This window comes from Pristiophorus japonicus, chromosome 19 (assembly GCF_044704955.1).
Source record: "Pristiophorus japonicus isolate sPriJap1 chromosome 19, sPriJap1.hap1, whole genome shotgun sequence".
NCBI classification, from domain to species: domain Eukaryota; kingdom Metazoa; phylum Chordata; class Chondrichthyes; family Pristiophoridae; genus Pristiophorus; species Pristiophorus japonicus.
The window spans coordinates 28,536,127-28,552,359 of record NC_091995.1 but is presented as its reverse complement, the minus strand read 5'-3'; the positions used below and the strand labels follow the sequence as shown (position 1 = coordinate 28,552,359).

At 50.0% G+C, this 16,233-nt stretch overlaps 1 protein-coding gene across 1 annotated transcript in view; it reads right to left on the bottom strand.

Annotated features, from left to right (window-relative positions):
- The window catches only part of LOC139229815 (neurogenic locus notch homolog protein 1-like), a 388,541-nt gene that overhangs the window by 51,410 nt on the left and 320,898 nt on the right, over positions 1-16,233 (bottom strand). The window contains exons 14-19 of the mRNA XM_070861407.1: positions 14,815-14,960; positions 12,775-12,888; positions 11,589-11,708; positions 9,267-9,419; positions 6,618-6,846; positions 1,899-2,100 (exon numbers count right to left, since the gene is read on the bottom strand). Of these exons, the coding sequence (XP_070717508.1) occupies positions 1,899-2,100; positions 6,618-6,846; positions 9,267-9,419; positions 11,589-11,708; positions 12,775-12,888; positions 14,815-14,960 (964 nt within the window). The remainder of the gene's footprint in view (positions 1-1,898; positions 2,101-6,617; positions 6,847-9,266; positions 9,420-11,588; positions 11,709-12,774; positions 12,889-14,814; positions 14,961-16,233) is intronic.

Below are 16,233 nucleotides of genomic sequence, written 5' to 3'. Positions count from 1 at the left end.
CCCGCCCCGGCAGCAGCCCGAGAGTAGCGTGCAACGCTTCGGTTAGCGCTCCGTTCCCCTCTTGGGGCGCTAACAGTGAATATCCCGGTTGGAGGCGGTAAAAATCGCCCGCCGCTAAAGGTAGCACCCGGCCGGTGTCACCGCCTCAAACTGGGCGATAACGAATTTCTAGCCCAATGTATTTGTTAGGGTAGAGAAAGAAACGATTTCCGCTGGTGAGGGGAGTCCAGAACAAAGGGGGCGTAGCTTTAAAATGAGAGCCAGGCCATTGAGGGGTGATGTCAGGAAGCACTTCTTAAGAACATAAGAACATAAGAATTAGGAACAGGAGTAGGCCATCTAGCCCCTCGAGCCTGCTCCGCCATTCAACAAGATCATGGCTGATCTGGCCGTGGACTCAGCTCCACTTACCCGCCCGCTCCCCGTAACCCTTAATTCCCTTATTGGTTAAAAAATCTATCTATCTGTGATTTGAATACATTCAATGAGCTAGCCTCAACTGCTTCCTTGGGCAGAGAATTCCACAGATTCACAACCCTCTGGGAGAAGAAATTCCTTCTCAACTCGGTTTTAAATTGGCTCCCCCGTATTTTGAGGCTGTGCCCCCTAGTTCTAATCTCCCCGACCAGTGGAAACAACCTCTGCCTCTATCTTGTCTATCCCTTTCATTATTTTAAATGTTTCTATAAGATCACCCCTCGTCCTTCTGAACTCCAACGAGTAACGACCCAGTCTACTCAATCTATCATCATAAGGTAACCCCCTCATCTCCGGAATCAGCCGAGTGAATCATCTCTGTACCCACTCCAAAGCTAGTATATCCTTCCTTAAGTAAGGTGACCAAAACTGCACGCAGTACTCCAGGTGAGGCCTCACCAATACCCTGTACAGTTGCAGAAGGCCCTCCCCTTCTTCACATAAAGGTTGGTGGAAATCTGTAATTCTCTCTCCCCCCTCAAAAGGTTAATTGGAGGTTTCAAGACTGAGCTGGACAGATTTCTGCTGGGTAAGGATATCGAGGGATACGGAGTTGAGGCGGAGGTCAGTCATGATCTAATTGAATGTTGGAAGAGGCCTGGGCATCTGCAGTTTCTCGGAGTGAGGTCTGTGAAAAGTTAGCGTGCTGGGTAGATCCATGTGTAATAGGTTAATGAGACTGCAGCCCTGAAGGAAACGGCAACCATCAGAACATCTCACTGACTGATAACCTTTAAGTGACTCGTTATTACACCCCCCCACCCATTACTGGTGGAGCCATCATTCTGTTCACACCGAGCTCCACCCAGTGTTCCTGGATGGCCATGACATTCTGATACGCGGCGAGAACGGAGGGCAAGAGGTCATCCACCGCCAAACAGGATATAGTCTTTCGCACAAAGCCCGTCAGGAGATCAAGTTGTGAGGAAAACCTGAGGAAGTTGCACTTGTTTGCTTTGGAGAAGTGGAGAGGTCGAGTTTCCAAGAAAGGATTTGACAGAATTGCCTCAGGGAAATCCTTCACTGTGTTCAACGGTTCGATATCGGGGGCGGGGGGGGGGGGGGGGGGGTGTTGGGAGGAGGGCGACATGCAAGTTAAAAATAAGGCTGTGAGGAGCACGAATGCAAGTCAGGCAGAAAGGGAATCAAAAGATATGGGGACGCGCGGGAAACTGGAGATGAGATCGGAGATCAGCGGTGCTTTTATTGAATGGCGGAGCAGGCTCGAGGGGCCGCAGGGCCGATTCCTGCTCCCATGTCTTATGTTCTTATGTAATGGCAGAATGGGCCCGAGGGGCTGAATGGCCTCCTCCTGTTCCTGATGATCCCACCTTCATCGAGCATGCCCCCAGCTTTGCGACCTTGGGACTGACCAGCACTGTCGGTCATGGCCATTGGTAGATAGCCCGCCGCCTCCTTACCTGACAGCTGTTGCCGGTGTAGCCCTGCGCGCAGGAGCACTTGTAGGCCCCGTAGCCGTCCTGGCAGGTGCCTGCGTTCAGGCAGGGCTGCGAGTCACACTCGTTGATCTCCTGCTGGCAGTAGTGGCCCGCGAAGCCGGCCGGGCAGCGGCAGGAGAAATTGGTGACCAGGTCGACACACGTGCCCCCGTTCAGACATGAGCTGCGGAACAAAAAAAAACATCTCTCGATGAGACGCTGGAGAAGTACCACCAGCGCTGGCTCCACAAGATCCTGTAAATCCCCTGGGAGGACAGACGCACTGACATCAGTGTCCTCGATCAGGCCAGCATCAAAGCACTGACCACACTTCACCAGCTCCGCTGGGCGGGTGCTCTACTCGGAACTCCGACACGGCAAGCGGGCCCCAGGTGGGCAGAGGAAACGTTTCAAGGACACCCTCAAGGCCTTCTTGATTAAATGCAACATTCCCACTGACACCTGGGAGTCCCTGGCCAAAGACCGCCCGAAGTGGAGGAAGAGCATCGGGGAGGGCGCTGAGCACCTCGAGTCTCATCGCCGAGAGCATGCAGAAATCAAGCGCAGGCAGTGGAAGGAGCGTGCGGCAAACCAGACTCCCCACCCACCCTTTCCTTCAACCACTGTCCCAACTGTGACAAAGACTGTAATTCCCATATTGGACTGTTCAGTCACCTGAGGACTCACGTTTAGAGTGGAAGCAAGTCTCCCTCGATTCCGAGGGACTGCCGATGATGATGATGATGATGGGTTCGGACGGGCACACACATGTGGTCTCTGACATCACCTTCCCGACGAGGGGCTAGTTTAAAATTGAACCCAATGTTTCGGGTGCCGACCATTCATTGGTCACATTAATACAGCAAGACCTCACCTACATAACATAAGAAATAGGAGTGGAAGTAGGCCATACAGCCCCTCGAGCCTGCTCCGCCATTCAATCAGCTCATGGCTGATCTAATCATGGACTCAGCTCCACTTCTCCGCCCGCTCCCCATAATCCCTTATCCCCTTATCATTTAAGAAACTGTCTATTTCTGTCTTAAATTTATTCAATGTCCCAGCTTCCACAGCTCTCTGAGGCAGCAAATTCCACAGATTTACAACCCTCTGAGAGAAGAAATTTCTCCTCACTTTTAAATGGGCATCCCCTTATTTTAAGTTCATACCCCCTCGTTCTAGTCTCCCCCATCAGTGGAAACATCCTCTCTGCATCCACCTTGTCAAGCTCCCTCATAACATTATACGTTTCAATAAGATCACCTCTCATTCTTCTGAATTCCAATGAGTAGAGGTCCAACCTACTCAACCTTTCCTCATAAGTCAACCCCCTCATCTCAGGAATCAACCTGGTGAACTTTCTCTGAACTGCGTCTAAAGCAAGTACATCCTTTCGTAAATATGGAAATCAAAACTGCACGCAGTATTCCAGGTGTGGCCTCACCAATACCCTGTATAGTTGTAGCAAGACTTCCCTGCTTTTATACTCCATCCCCTTTGCAATAAAGGCCAAGATTCCATTCGCCTTCCTGATCACTTGCTGTACCTGCATACTAACCTTTTGTGTTTCATGCATAAGTACCCCCAGGTCCCACTGTACTGCAGTACTTTGCAATTTTTCTCTATTTAAGTAATAACTTGCTCTTTGATTTTTTTTCTGCCAAATGCATGATCTCACATTTTCCAACATTATACTCCATCTGCCAAATTGTTGCCCACTCACTTAGCCTGTCTATATCCTTTTGCAGATTTTTTGGGTCTTCCTCACACATTGATTTTCCTCCCATCTTTGTATCGTCAGCAAACTTGGCTACATTACACTCAGTCCCTTCTTCCAAGTCATTAATATAGATTGTAAATAGATGGGGTCCCAGCACCGATCCCTGCGGCACCCCATTAGTTACTGATTGCCAACCCTAGAATGAACCATTTATCCCTACTCTCTGTTTTCTGTTAGTTAGCCAATCCTCTATCCTTGCTAATATATTATCCCCAACCCCGTAAACTTTTATCTTGTGCAGTAACCTTTTATGTGGCACCTTGTCAAATGCCTTCTGGAAGTCCAAATACACCACATCCACTGGTTCCCCTTTATCCACCCTGTTAGTTACATCCTCAAAGAATTCCAGCAAATTTGTCAAACATGACTTCCCCTTTATAATTCCATGCTGACTCTGCCTGACTGAATTTTGCTTTTCCAAATATCCTGCTATTGCTTCTTTAATAATGGACTCCAACATTTTCCCAACCACAGATGTTAGGCTAACTGGTCTATAGATTCCTGCTTTTTGTCTACCTCCTTTTTTAAAAAATAGGGGCATTACATTTGCAGTTTTCCAATCTGCTGGGACCTCCCCAGAATCCAGGGAATTTTCGTAAATTACAACCAATGCATCCACAATCCCTGCCGCTAGGCCCTAGGGTGCAAGCTATCAGGTCCAGGGGATTTATCTGCCTTTAGTCCCATTATTTTACTGAGTACCACCTTCTTAGTGATTGTGATTGTATTAAGTTCCTCCCCCCCCCATAGCCCCTTGATTATCCACTGTTGGAATATTGTTAGTGTCCTCTACAGTAAAGACTGATACAAAATATGTTTCATGCACAATGCACAAGGACCCCCAGGTCCTGCTGTACTGCAGCTTTTTATAATCTCTCCCCATTTGAAATAATAATTTGATTTTTTATTTTTCCTACCAAAGTGAATAACCTCACACTTTCCCACATTATACTCCATCTGCCAAATGTTTGCCCACTCACTTTGCCTGTCGATATACCTTTTTGCAGATTCTTTGTGTCCTCCGCACAACTTGCTTTCCCACCCATCTTTGTATCATCAGCAAATTTAGCTACATTGCACTCTACTGAAGTGTTCCACACCAAGATCCCTGCGGTAGTTGGCGGATCACCAGCGCTGTAGAAAGTGTATGAGAAGATAAGGCTTCCTCTCCCATTTCCCCCCCTCTGCATCAATCATCTCCTTAGTTTCCCCACTCCCTGGCACTTCAATTTGGGCTGTTTTAAAGTGCTGGGGCTGTGTCTCTCGGCCCAGTAGTCTCTGATGGAACGTGTACCCTGGGCATTCGGGAGCCTGGTTTCGAATGCGGCCTGCCTGAGGCGGGAATCGTTTGCCTACGGACGAGGTAGAGTTCTCTATATGATGGCGGGGCTTTTTCAAATTCCTCAACAGAGTACGGGGCTCAAAGCAAACCTTCAAGTTTTCCCGGCTGCTCAGCCCCAGAGCAGTCAAGAACATATTGCCCTGTTAAACTCAACCATCCTGACCAGTGGGTCAGGTTATTTGTACGATGTCAGCTGTGGCTCAGTGGGCAGCATTCCTGCCTCTGAGTCATAGAAACATAGAAACATAGAAAATAGGTGCAGGAGTAGGCTATTCGGCCCTTCGAGCTTGCACCACCATTCAATATGATCATGGCTGATCATGCAGCTTTAGTATCCCATTCCTGCTTTCTCTCCATACCCCTTGATCCCTTTAGCCGTAAGGGCCACATCGAACTCCCTTTTGAATATATCTAACGAACTGGTCTCAACAACTTTCTGTGGTAGAGAATTCCACAGGTTCACAATTCTCTGAGTGAAGAAGTTTCTCCTCATCTCGGTCCTAAATAGCTTACCCCTTATCCTTAGACTATGACCTCTGGTTCTTGACTCCCCAACATCGGGAACATTCTTCCTGCATCTAACCTGTCCATTCCCATCAGAATTTTATATGTTTCTATGAGATCCTCTCTCATTCTTCTAAATTTCAGTGAATATAAGCCTCGTCGATCCAATCTTTCTTCATATGTCAGCCCTGCCTTCCTGGGAATCAGTCTGGTGAACCTTCGCTGCACTCCCTCAATAGCAAGAATATCCTTCCTCAGATTAGGAGACCAAAACTGTACATAATATTCAAGGTATGGCCTCACCAAGGCCCTACACAACTTCAGTAAGACCTTCCTGCTCCTATACTCAAATCCGCTCGCTATGAAGGCCAACATGCCATTTGCCTTCTTTACCGCCTGCTGTACCTGCATGCCAACTTTCAATGACTGATGAACCGTGACACCCAGGTCTCGTTGCACCTCCCCTTTTCCTAATCTGTCACCAGAGTCAGAAGGTTGTGGGTTGGAGTCCCACTCCAGGGACTTGAGTACAAAAATTTAGACTAGTACTCTCAGTGCAGTGCTGAGGGAGTACTGCACTGTCGGAGGTGCCGTCTTTCAGATGAGATGTTCAACCGAGGCCCTGTCTGCCCTCTCAGGTGGACGTAAAAGATCCCATGGCACTACTTCGAAGACAAGCAGGGGAGTTATTCCTGGTGCCTTGACCAATATTTATCCCTCAACCAACATCAGCAGAGCAGATTATCTGGCTCATTGTCACATTGCTGTTTGTGGGAGCTTGCTGTGCGCAAATTGGCTGCCATGTTTCCCACATCACAACAGTGACTTACACTCCAAAAATACTTCACTGGCTGTAAAGCACTTTGAGATGTCCGGTGGTTGTGAAAGGCGCCATATAAATATAAGTCTTTCTTTCCATCCACAAATGGCTGACGCGTTTCCGACATTACAACAGCAACTACACTTCAAAAAAGTACTTAGTTGGCTGTGAAGCTCTTTGGGACATGCTGAGACGGTGCAAGGTGCTATACAAATGTAAATTTGTTCACCGGCTCCTGTGATCCGTTATCCGTACCTTGACGTGCAGTCCGGAATGTTGTTCTCACAGTGGATGCTGTCATAACCTAGCGGACAGCTGCAGGTGTACCCATCGACATAATCGTTGCAGGTTGCCCCGTTCTGGCACGGGTCGCTGGCACATTCGTCGACGTCGTCCTGGCAACGCTCGCCGGCGAACCCTGCTGGACAGGAGCACGCAAAGGAGTCCACCTGGTCCTCACAGGAGCCACCATTGTGGCACGGGTCTAGAGCAAAGGACATCAGGAGGTTACATCTCGTTTTACTCTCATCCCCAACCCCTGCCGTGTTATCCGAAACTGTCTTACTGCAGTTGGCCTTAAGTTGTGTCCTGCAGTTGTGGGTTCAAGTTGTGGGTTCAAGTCCCCACTCCAGGAACTTGAGCATAAATATCTAAGCTGACACTCCCGGTGCTGAGGGAGCGCTGCTCTGTCGGAGGTGCCGTCTTTGGGATGAGACGTTAAACCGAGGCCCCGTCTGCTCTCTCACTCAGATGGATGCAAAAGATTCCCTGGCAGTATTCACCCACCCACCCCTTCCCTCAATGACTATCTGTCCCACCTGTGACAGAGTCTGTGGCTCTCGTATTAGACTGTTCAGCCAGCAAAGGACTCACTTCAGGAGTGGAAGCAAGTCTTCCTCGATTCCGAGGGACTGCCTATGATGATGATGATGATCTTTGTTTCAGAATTGATAGCAACACATGGCTATTAAGAACTAGTTGGTTTATTAACAAAGGTTTAATAATCACACGACACGTTACCAGTTCATCCACCAGGCTCACAATTGCATACCTCATTGTGGATGACCTAGACCCAACTGACTGGGGTTTTATTGAGTCTTGTGAACATCATGTGACTGGCTAAGCCACCCACAATGCAACAGCTCTACAAACCTGTGAACATACTCATAGACGCATTCATTACGCAGCTTTTTCCCCATAACCCTGCAAATTAGTCCTCTTCAAGTGTATGTCCATTTGCCTTTGGAAGTTTCTATGGAATCTGCTTACAGCACCCTTCCAGATTCTCGGTGTGAAAAAAATTATCTTCATTCCCCCACTAGTTCTTTTGCCAATTATTTTAAAATATATGTGCTCTGGTTACTGACCCACTTGCGAAAGGAAATAGTTTCTCCCAACTTGCTCGATCAAAACGCCTTATCATTTTGAACATCTCTATTAGATCTCCCCTTCTCTGCTCTAAGGAAAACAATCCCAGTCTCTCCACATAACTGAAGTATGAAATCAGAGACTGTTACAGCACCTAGCATAGGTGACCCCCATGTTTGAGCTGGTGTTTTCTTAGGGATCAGCCGTGGATCAGTGGGAAGCACTTTCTCCCCCGAGTCAGAAGGTTGTGGGTTCAAGTCCCACTCCAGAGACTTGAGCACTGAATCTAGGCTGACATGCCCAGTGCAGTGCTGAGGGAGTGCTGCACTGTTGGAGGTGCCCGCTTTCGGATGTGATGTTAAGCCAAGGCATGGATGTTAAAGATCTCATGGCACTATTTTGATGAAGAGCAGGGAAATCCTGCTCAACTTTTATCCCTCCACCAACATCATTGAAACAGGTGATCTGGTCATTTATCTGATTGTTGTTTGTGGGAGCTTGCTGTGCTCAAATTGGCTGCCAAGCAGAGGGGAAGATGAAGGGGAGTGTAGGGGAGGAGGGAAGAGGAGAGATGGGAAGGGGGGAGGATGGGAAGAGGAGGGTGAAGGGGAGGGGAGAGGAGAGGAGGGGGAAGGGGAGGGGAGAGGAGAGGAGGGTGAAGGGGAGGGGAGAGGGGAGGGGAGAGGAGAGGAGGGGGAAGGGGAGGGGAGAGGAGAGGAGGGGGAAGGGGAGGGGAGAGGAGAGGAGGGGGAAGGGGAGGGGAGAGGAGAGGAGGGGGAAGGGGAGGGGAGAGGAGAGGAGGGGGAGGGGAGAGGAGAGGAGGGGGAAGGGGAGGGGAGAGGAGAGGAGGGGGAAGGGGAGGGGAGAGGAGAGGAGGGGGAAGGGGAGGGGAGAGGAGGGGGAAGGGGAGAGGAGAGGAGGGGGAAGGGGAGGGGAGAGGAGGGGGAAGGGGAGGGGAGAGGAGAGGAGGGGGAAGGGGAGGGGAGAGGAGGGGGAAGGGGAGGGGAGAGGAGAGGAGGGGGAAGGGGAGGGGAGAGGAGGGGGAAGGGGAGGGGAGAGGAGGGGGAAGGGGAGGGGAGAGGAGGGGGAAGGGGAGGGGAGAGGAGGGGGGAGGGGAGAGGAGGGGGAAGGGGAGAGGAGGGGGAAGGGGAGAGGAGGGGGAAGGGGAGAGGAGGGGAAGGGGAGAGGAGGGGAAGGGGAGAGAGAGGAGGGTACTGAGAGGAAGGAAAGGTAGCTGAGAGGGAGCGGAGGGACTGCAGTGAGGAATGACACGAGCAGTTTAATCTAATTCTCACCCATATTTGCTGATAATGTAGGTGTTGCAGGTAAGAGTGGGAAATCAGAAGACGAGTTGATCTCTGCTAATTGGTCAGATGCGAGTTTCAGCAGTGGTGGCCTAGGAACAGGCTGCTGCCTTGAGCTTTCAGTCCCAGTACAGTATGTGGGACAGGATAGTGGGGGGCGGGGCGATGGAGGGAGGAAGAGGAGAAGGCTGAAGGGAGATATGACAGGAATGCCGATGGGCTCCTCACTTACTGGGCGAGCATTCATCGATGTCCACGTCACACAGCTGGCCGCTGTAGCCCGCTTGGCAATCGCAAACGTGCCCACCATCAGAGTTCTGGCACACCCCTCGATTGAGGCAGGGGTTGCAGACACATTCATCAACGTCCTCCTCACAAACCCGACCTGCAAAGAAGGAAAAAGTTAAAGCCACTTTTAGTATTTGTTTCTCCACAAATTCTGACTCTGCTCTCTCTGTAAAGTCCTGTCCCCTCAGTACAGATTCACACGAGGCATGTAGTGAAGTCAAGGTCACTCTGGACCTGCACCTTTATTTCACAGCTCTGCAATGCTGCACTTGCCTGAGACCTGTCCTTATATACCTGTCTCTTGCAAGTGCACCCCTGGTGGCAAGGTATGCAGGTGGTTACAGGTCATATCTTATTACAGTCATGTATAGCATGTTAGGATACAGTTATATAAAATAATGTAAGATATATAATAATGTAACCTCCAGAAGGAGTTTCCACAGTTCTGCCCTCTGGTTCCTCATACAAGTGCTTATTCTTTGTGAGTGCTGTCAGGAAGCACTTCTTCACACAAAGGGTAGTGGAAATCTGGAACTCTCTTCCCCAAAAAGCTGTTGGGGGGCGGGGAGGAGGGTGTGGAGGGTTGGGGGGGGGGTGCAGGGGGGGGTTGGTGAAGGGCAATTGAAAATTTCAAGCTTGACAGATATCTTGTTTAAGCCAAGGATATTAAGGGTCATGGGACCAAGCCAGTGAGATGGAGTTAAGATACAGATCAGCCGTGATCTAACTGAATGGTGGTACAGGCTCGAGAGGCTGAAAGGCCTGCTCCTGTGCCTATGAGCCAATGCAGTGAGTGTCAGAGTGTATTTCACCATGCCGTATCGGATATCCACACACGTGCTCCTCCCAGCCAGGGTTTTCTGGAACGTGACTGATTATTTGCCCCTCTCGCCTGAAGCTCAGTGAATCTGAGACCAGTTGTAGTATCTCTCCTGCGCTAAGCTAACTCAGCAAACTGAGTACTGAACCCAGTATGTGACAATGTGTAGAAGATCATACATTGTACTTCATGGTCTCCACAATCAACGTACTGAGAAAGCGACGTGGGTAACGTTTTTGTTTGCTCTATATGAAAGAAAGAAAGACTTCCATAACCTTGAAGAAGGTACAGAGGAGATTTGAGGATGGTGCCAGGACTGGAGAATTTTAGTCATGAGGAAATTTTGGAAAGGCTGGGTCGGTTTTCTTTGGAACAGAGGAGGCTGAGGGGAGACCTCATTGAGCTGCATAAAATTATGAGGGGGCCTGGATATAATGGATAGAAAGGACCTGTTTCCCTTGGCAGAGGGGTCAATAACCAGGGGATGTAGATTTAAAGTATATGGTAGAAGGATTAGAGGGGATTTGAGAAAAAGAAAATTCACCCAGAGGGCTGTGAGGGGTCTGGAACTGACTGCCTGAAAGGGTGGTAGAGGCAGAAACCTTTACCACAGTTAAAAAGTATCTGGATATGCTCTTGAAGTGGAAAGTGGGACATCGCTGGATAGCTCTTTGTCGGCCGGCACGGACACGATGGGCCGAATGGCCGCCTTCTGTGCTGTAAATTTCTATGATTTTATGACATTCCACAGCTCTTCACAACCAATGAACTAATTTTTAAATGCAGTCACTATTGTAATGAAATGGAGTGCACACTCTCTCCACAGAAACACTCCAGCCCCAGTCATAGGGTTCTGTATGTAACCCGTGCTGTACCTGCCCTGGTAGTGTTTGATGGGACGGTGTAAAGGGAGCTTTACTCTCTATCTAACCCGTGCTGTACCTGCCCTGGGAGTGTTTGATGGGACAGTGTAGAGGGAGCTTTACTCTGTATCTAACCCGTGCTGTACCTGCGGTGGGAGAGTTTAATGGGACAATGTAGAGGGAGCTTTACTCTGTATCTAACCCGTGCTGTACCTGCGGTGGGAGAGTTTAATGGGACAGTGTAGAGGGAGAATTACTCTGTATCTGATCCATATTGTATCTGAGCTGGGAGTGTTTGATGGGACAGTGTAGAGGGAGCTTTACTCTGTAGTTAACCCATGCTGTACCTGCCCTGGGAGTGTTTTTATGCACTTATTTCTTTTGCCAGCTTCCAAGAATTGCTAAATTGCGAATGGACCTGTCACATATTTGCTTGTTGTCCATTATGAGGAGGTGGAACAGATCACGTGACCAATGACGTTGCGACCTTTGTTCTTGGCAGGGGGAAGCACATGTTGATGAGGATCCAACCACGAGAGGACTTCACTTCCACGGTATGTGGACGATTTATGAAGTAGCTCACCTTTCCATCCCCCAGGGCACAGGCAGGAGAATGCCAGGTAGTCAGCTGACTCAATGCATGTGCCACCATTTTCACAAGGGTCCTGAGCGCAAGGGGCGAGTAGTGCCTCACAGTGTGGACCTGCAAGAAAAACAAGTTTGGGAAAATTAACCAACTCCTGGTATGATTGAGACGGCAGAGGCTGCTCACTCACTCACAAGCACACTCAGGAACTCTCCTATCTGATCAGTTCACCGATGGACCATGCCAACTGAAGTGTGATATGTGCTTAATGAGATCACGAACACAACACTCTACAAGATGGCAGAAAACCTGTCATCATGTGACTTTGTCACATGACCCTTTATTGTATTTACATCAGTAGTTGCATTACCACAGTAGTCCACTGGGTGGAGCAGGAGTCCACTCGCAGAAGCTCTATGACACTAAAGTTCACTCTAACCACAGGATCAGAATAGCCATAGGATGTCGCTATCCTCAGAACCACCCCAAGCACAGAGCTGCCCTAATCAAAGGACCACCCTCACCAAAGTACCACCCTCACCAAAGGACCAGCCTAATCAAAGGATGACCTTAAACCAACCTCCAGGACTGCACCACGGTTTTTATGCCAGTGGGCCCAGCCCACAAATCAGGAGGACTCCATGAAATTGTCTGTTTTACTCATAGTGAGAATATCTGTGCATAATCGGCAAAGATTAATGTATCAACTCCTTGTGATATAGACCTGGTGCCCGGTGTGTACCTCAAGCCAGAGGCCCGAAACACTAACACCTGCCACAAGCAAAACTCGCTGCTAATTTGGTGGTTGATCTTCGGGATTTGATGGGCAATGACAAAATACAGACAGACTGCAACTGCTTCCAGCCCCCTTCTCCACTCCCACCATCACAACACCCATCCTACCTCCTCCACCATACCCTCCCCACACCATCCCCCCCCCACCATCACTCCCCACAATCATCTCCCATCACCCCATCAGCCTCCCCACCATCACCCTCCCCACCATCACTCCCCACAATCATCTCCCATCACCCCCATCACCCTCCCCACCATCAACCCCCCACTCCGAACTACATTGCTCAGCAACACACCTGGCGCCATTACCCATCAAGCCGCTGTGAAGCTATGAAGGCTGATTAAAGGCGAACACCAATCGAGTCAACAATTTGCAGTGCTGGCGTACCTGTGTAGGGAAGCTCGCATTGGCACAGGTAGCTGGCAGTGCCATCGACGCACTGACCCTTGTTCAAACAGGGGCTGGAGAGGCAGTCGTCTTGATTTATCTGGCAGTTCTGGCCTAGTGCAAAGAACACAAACAAAGGAAATTCCTCGAGGACCATTACCCAGGTGATGAGCGGGCAGCGCCCAACCCCCGGCCATTGAGGGTACTCCTACACCCTTGTGACCCACCCTCCCCAGAAAGGACAGCAGCACAGTCTCAAGATTTTCCTGGCGCTTGAGATCTGGGGGCCGAAATTCAGAGAAAGGCCGTTACCGCCGTTTTGCGGCGGCCGTGCCGCGGAATCGAGTGGCCGCCGTGTTCCAGTCCATTGGCCGCCCCAACCCAAATTTAGCTCTGGGATTTTGAGGCCTGTCCCCACTTCCGTCCCGCTGCTGCCGACCCATCCCAAGCGGGTCATCAAAGCGCGCACTGCCACTCTCCCGCACCTCCAGCACACTCCGACCCAAATTCAACGCAAAAAATCATTTCCCCGCCGCGCAGTGCCCCCGTCAGCTTTCCAAGTTGGTGCACCTCCTCCTGACTGAGTGTGGCCCAGCAGCGTGGCGGATCTTCAAGGGGAGGGCCCACTGCCTCTCGGGTACCAGGCCGCTGGCCCGGCCGAAACCATCCCTGGTGGCCCAGTGGTCAAAGCTCAAAAATCACTGATTGTCTCCCCTATACTGGGGGGCAGAGAGCGTGGTGACACACATGTGCAGTGACATCACCACCCCTCCGCCATTGAGTGACCCAACTTCAGCCCCTCAGCAGGACTTATTGTCTCACTCCCGCCCTCATGATGGACTTCTGGTCCGACACCAAAAAAATGTCAAAGTGCCGAAAATCGATCCGAAGGCGGCTTTGTCGCTCCCGGCGGAAAAGCAGGTTAAAAAAAAATCAGCGATGCGCCAGCTTTCTGGTGTGCCTGAATTTCAGCCCCCTGCCCTCTGCTTATTGCCCTCTCCACAACAAGTGCTTAGATTTATATAGTGCCTTCAATGCAATAAATGGCTCAAAATGGTTAATAGGGCAATGAACAGGACAGCAGGGGAGAGACAAGTTAGGGGAGAAGACTGAAGGAACGGTGAAAGAGCCTACCTATCAAACACTCCCAGGGCACTGGACCAAGACCTAGCTCTGTCAAGCCCGTGTGGTGGCTGCTGTGCATTGGTCACCTCACATTAAAAAAATCCAAGCACAGGCATCTTCCACCCTTCAAAATTTAGTTCGGACCTGGAATTTGAGGTCCATCATTGAAACACCTGTGAACTTTTTGACGTGGAAGCAAGTCATCCTCGATTCGAGGGACCGCCTATGATGATGACACTGTCCCATCAAACACTCCCAGGGCAGGTACAGCACAGGTTAGATACAGAGTAAAGCTCCCTCTACACTGTCCCATCAAACACTCCCAGGACAGGTACAGCACGGGTTAGATACAGAGTAAAGCTCCCTCTACACTGTTCCATCAAACACTCCCAGGGCAGGTACAGCACGGGTTAGATACAGAGTAAAGCTCCCTCTACACTGTCCCATCAAACACTCCCAGGGCAGGTACAGCACAGGTTAGATACAGAGTAAAGCTCCCTCTACACTGTCCCATCAAACACTCCCAGGGTAGGTACAGCACGGGTTAGATACAGAGTAAAGCTCCCTCTACACTGTCCCATCAAACACTCCCAGGGCAGGTACAGCACGGGTTAGATACAGAGTAAAGCTCCATCTACACTGTCCCATCAAACACTCCTAGTACAAATTAAATGTAAAATAACACTGCTTCTGTAGTGCCTCCTTGATGCACTCACAGCAAGATATTGAGATGAATGTAATGAGGTTTGAGTTACCAAGAGCATGAAGAACCTCAATCCTGCCTCCTCCTCTCCCTTCCTCATCCCTGGCTCCCTCATTTTCCCTCTTTCCTTCTCCTGCTCCTCCCTCCTTCTCTCTCCTTCGGAGTGTTTCAATGCTTGCGGCACTGGTGTGTACCTCACTACGGTCACTTACCTTTGAAGCCCTTTGGGCAGGTGCAGTCATAACCATTGACACGGTCCCGGCACGAGCCTCCATGCACGCAGGGCTGCGACTGGCATTCGTCAACATCCATTTGACACGTGGTCCCCGCCCAGCCTGACTGGCAAACGCAGGTGAACCTGGGGAAGGTAAATCAACACCCGCGGTATCCGTGAGCAACAGCATCGACCACTTTCTGCTGCACCGTGTCTTAGCAAGAACTGAGCTTCCCATCCCTGGGAGGTCCATCTGAATATCCTGGAGAGACTGCCCCACTCTGCAAAAGATCATTGTGACTGACCAGTGAACAGGGGCCACAATTAGCCTCAGTACCGCCTAGGCTAGAAAGTAAAATATAAGGGCACTACCAGCATCCCCTCCCCTGGTCGTTGTCCATTGATTGCTGTTGGGATGTAGATGTGGAAGTGGACGAGGAGAAGGACATCAGAATTAGAAGCAGGAAGTAGGCCAATTGGCTCCTCGAGCCTGCTCTGCCATTCCATAAAATCACGGCTGGTCTGATCGGTGCGGGCTGAGAATTTGAGGTTCCTCATGGTCAAGTAGGCAACACTCTTCCATCTAGATCACCGCATGAAGAATGGGCGCTTGGAGAAGGTACCAGAGGGCAGCCAGTACACGTGGAACATGAGTCAGTGCCTGAGGGGAAAAGACTGGAAGGTTGGCGGGAAAAGCCAGTCATTGCTGATCTAATGCAGCTCATGAGGTGCAAGTGGAATAGTGGAATAGTAGAAACTCCCATTTTATCCAGTCAACGTTCTTTCAGTTGAATGTTTATTCACACAAGAGAGAACATGCATATAGACCGCAAGTTATCAGACCCTCAGAAACATCCCAAAGTGTTTCACAAACAATGTCAACCTTAGTCCTTGGTGTCATATTTGACCCTAAAATTAGCATAACTAAGACTGTCTATTTCTACCACCATAACCTCGCCTGTCTCCGCCCTTGCCTCAGCTCATCTGCTTGGTTTGATACTTGAGAGGAGATGCCCAAAAGATGATCTTACAGAAATGTACGCTGATGTCACCCAGCTCTACCTCACTCCCACTTCTCTCGACCCCTCCACGGTCTCTAAATTGTCAGATGGCTTGTCGGACATCCAGTACTGGATGAGCAGAAATTTCCTCCAACTAAATGTTGGGAAGACCGAAGCCATTGTCTTCAATCCTGGTCACAAACTCCGTTCCCTAGCCACCGACTTTTTCCCTGTCCCTGGCAACTGTCTGAGGCCGAACCACACTGTTCGCAACCTTGGTGTCATATTTGACCCTGAAATGAGCTTCCGACCACATATCCGTGCCATCACTAAGACTTCCTATTTCCACCTCTGTAACATCACCCGTCTCCGCCCTAGCCTCAGCTCATCCGCTGCTGAAACCCTCATCCATGCCT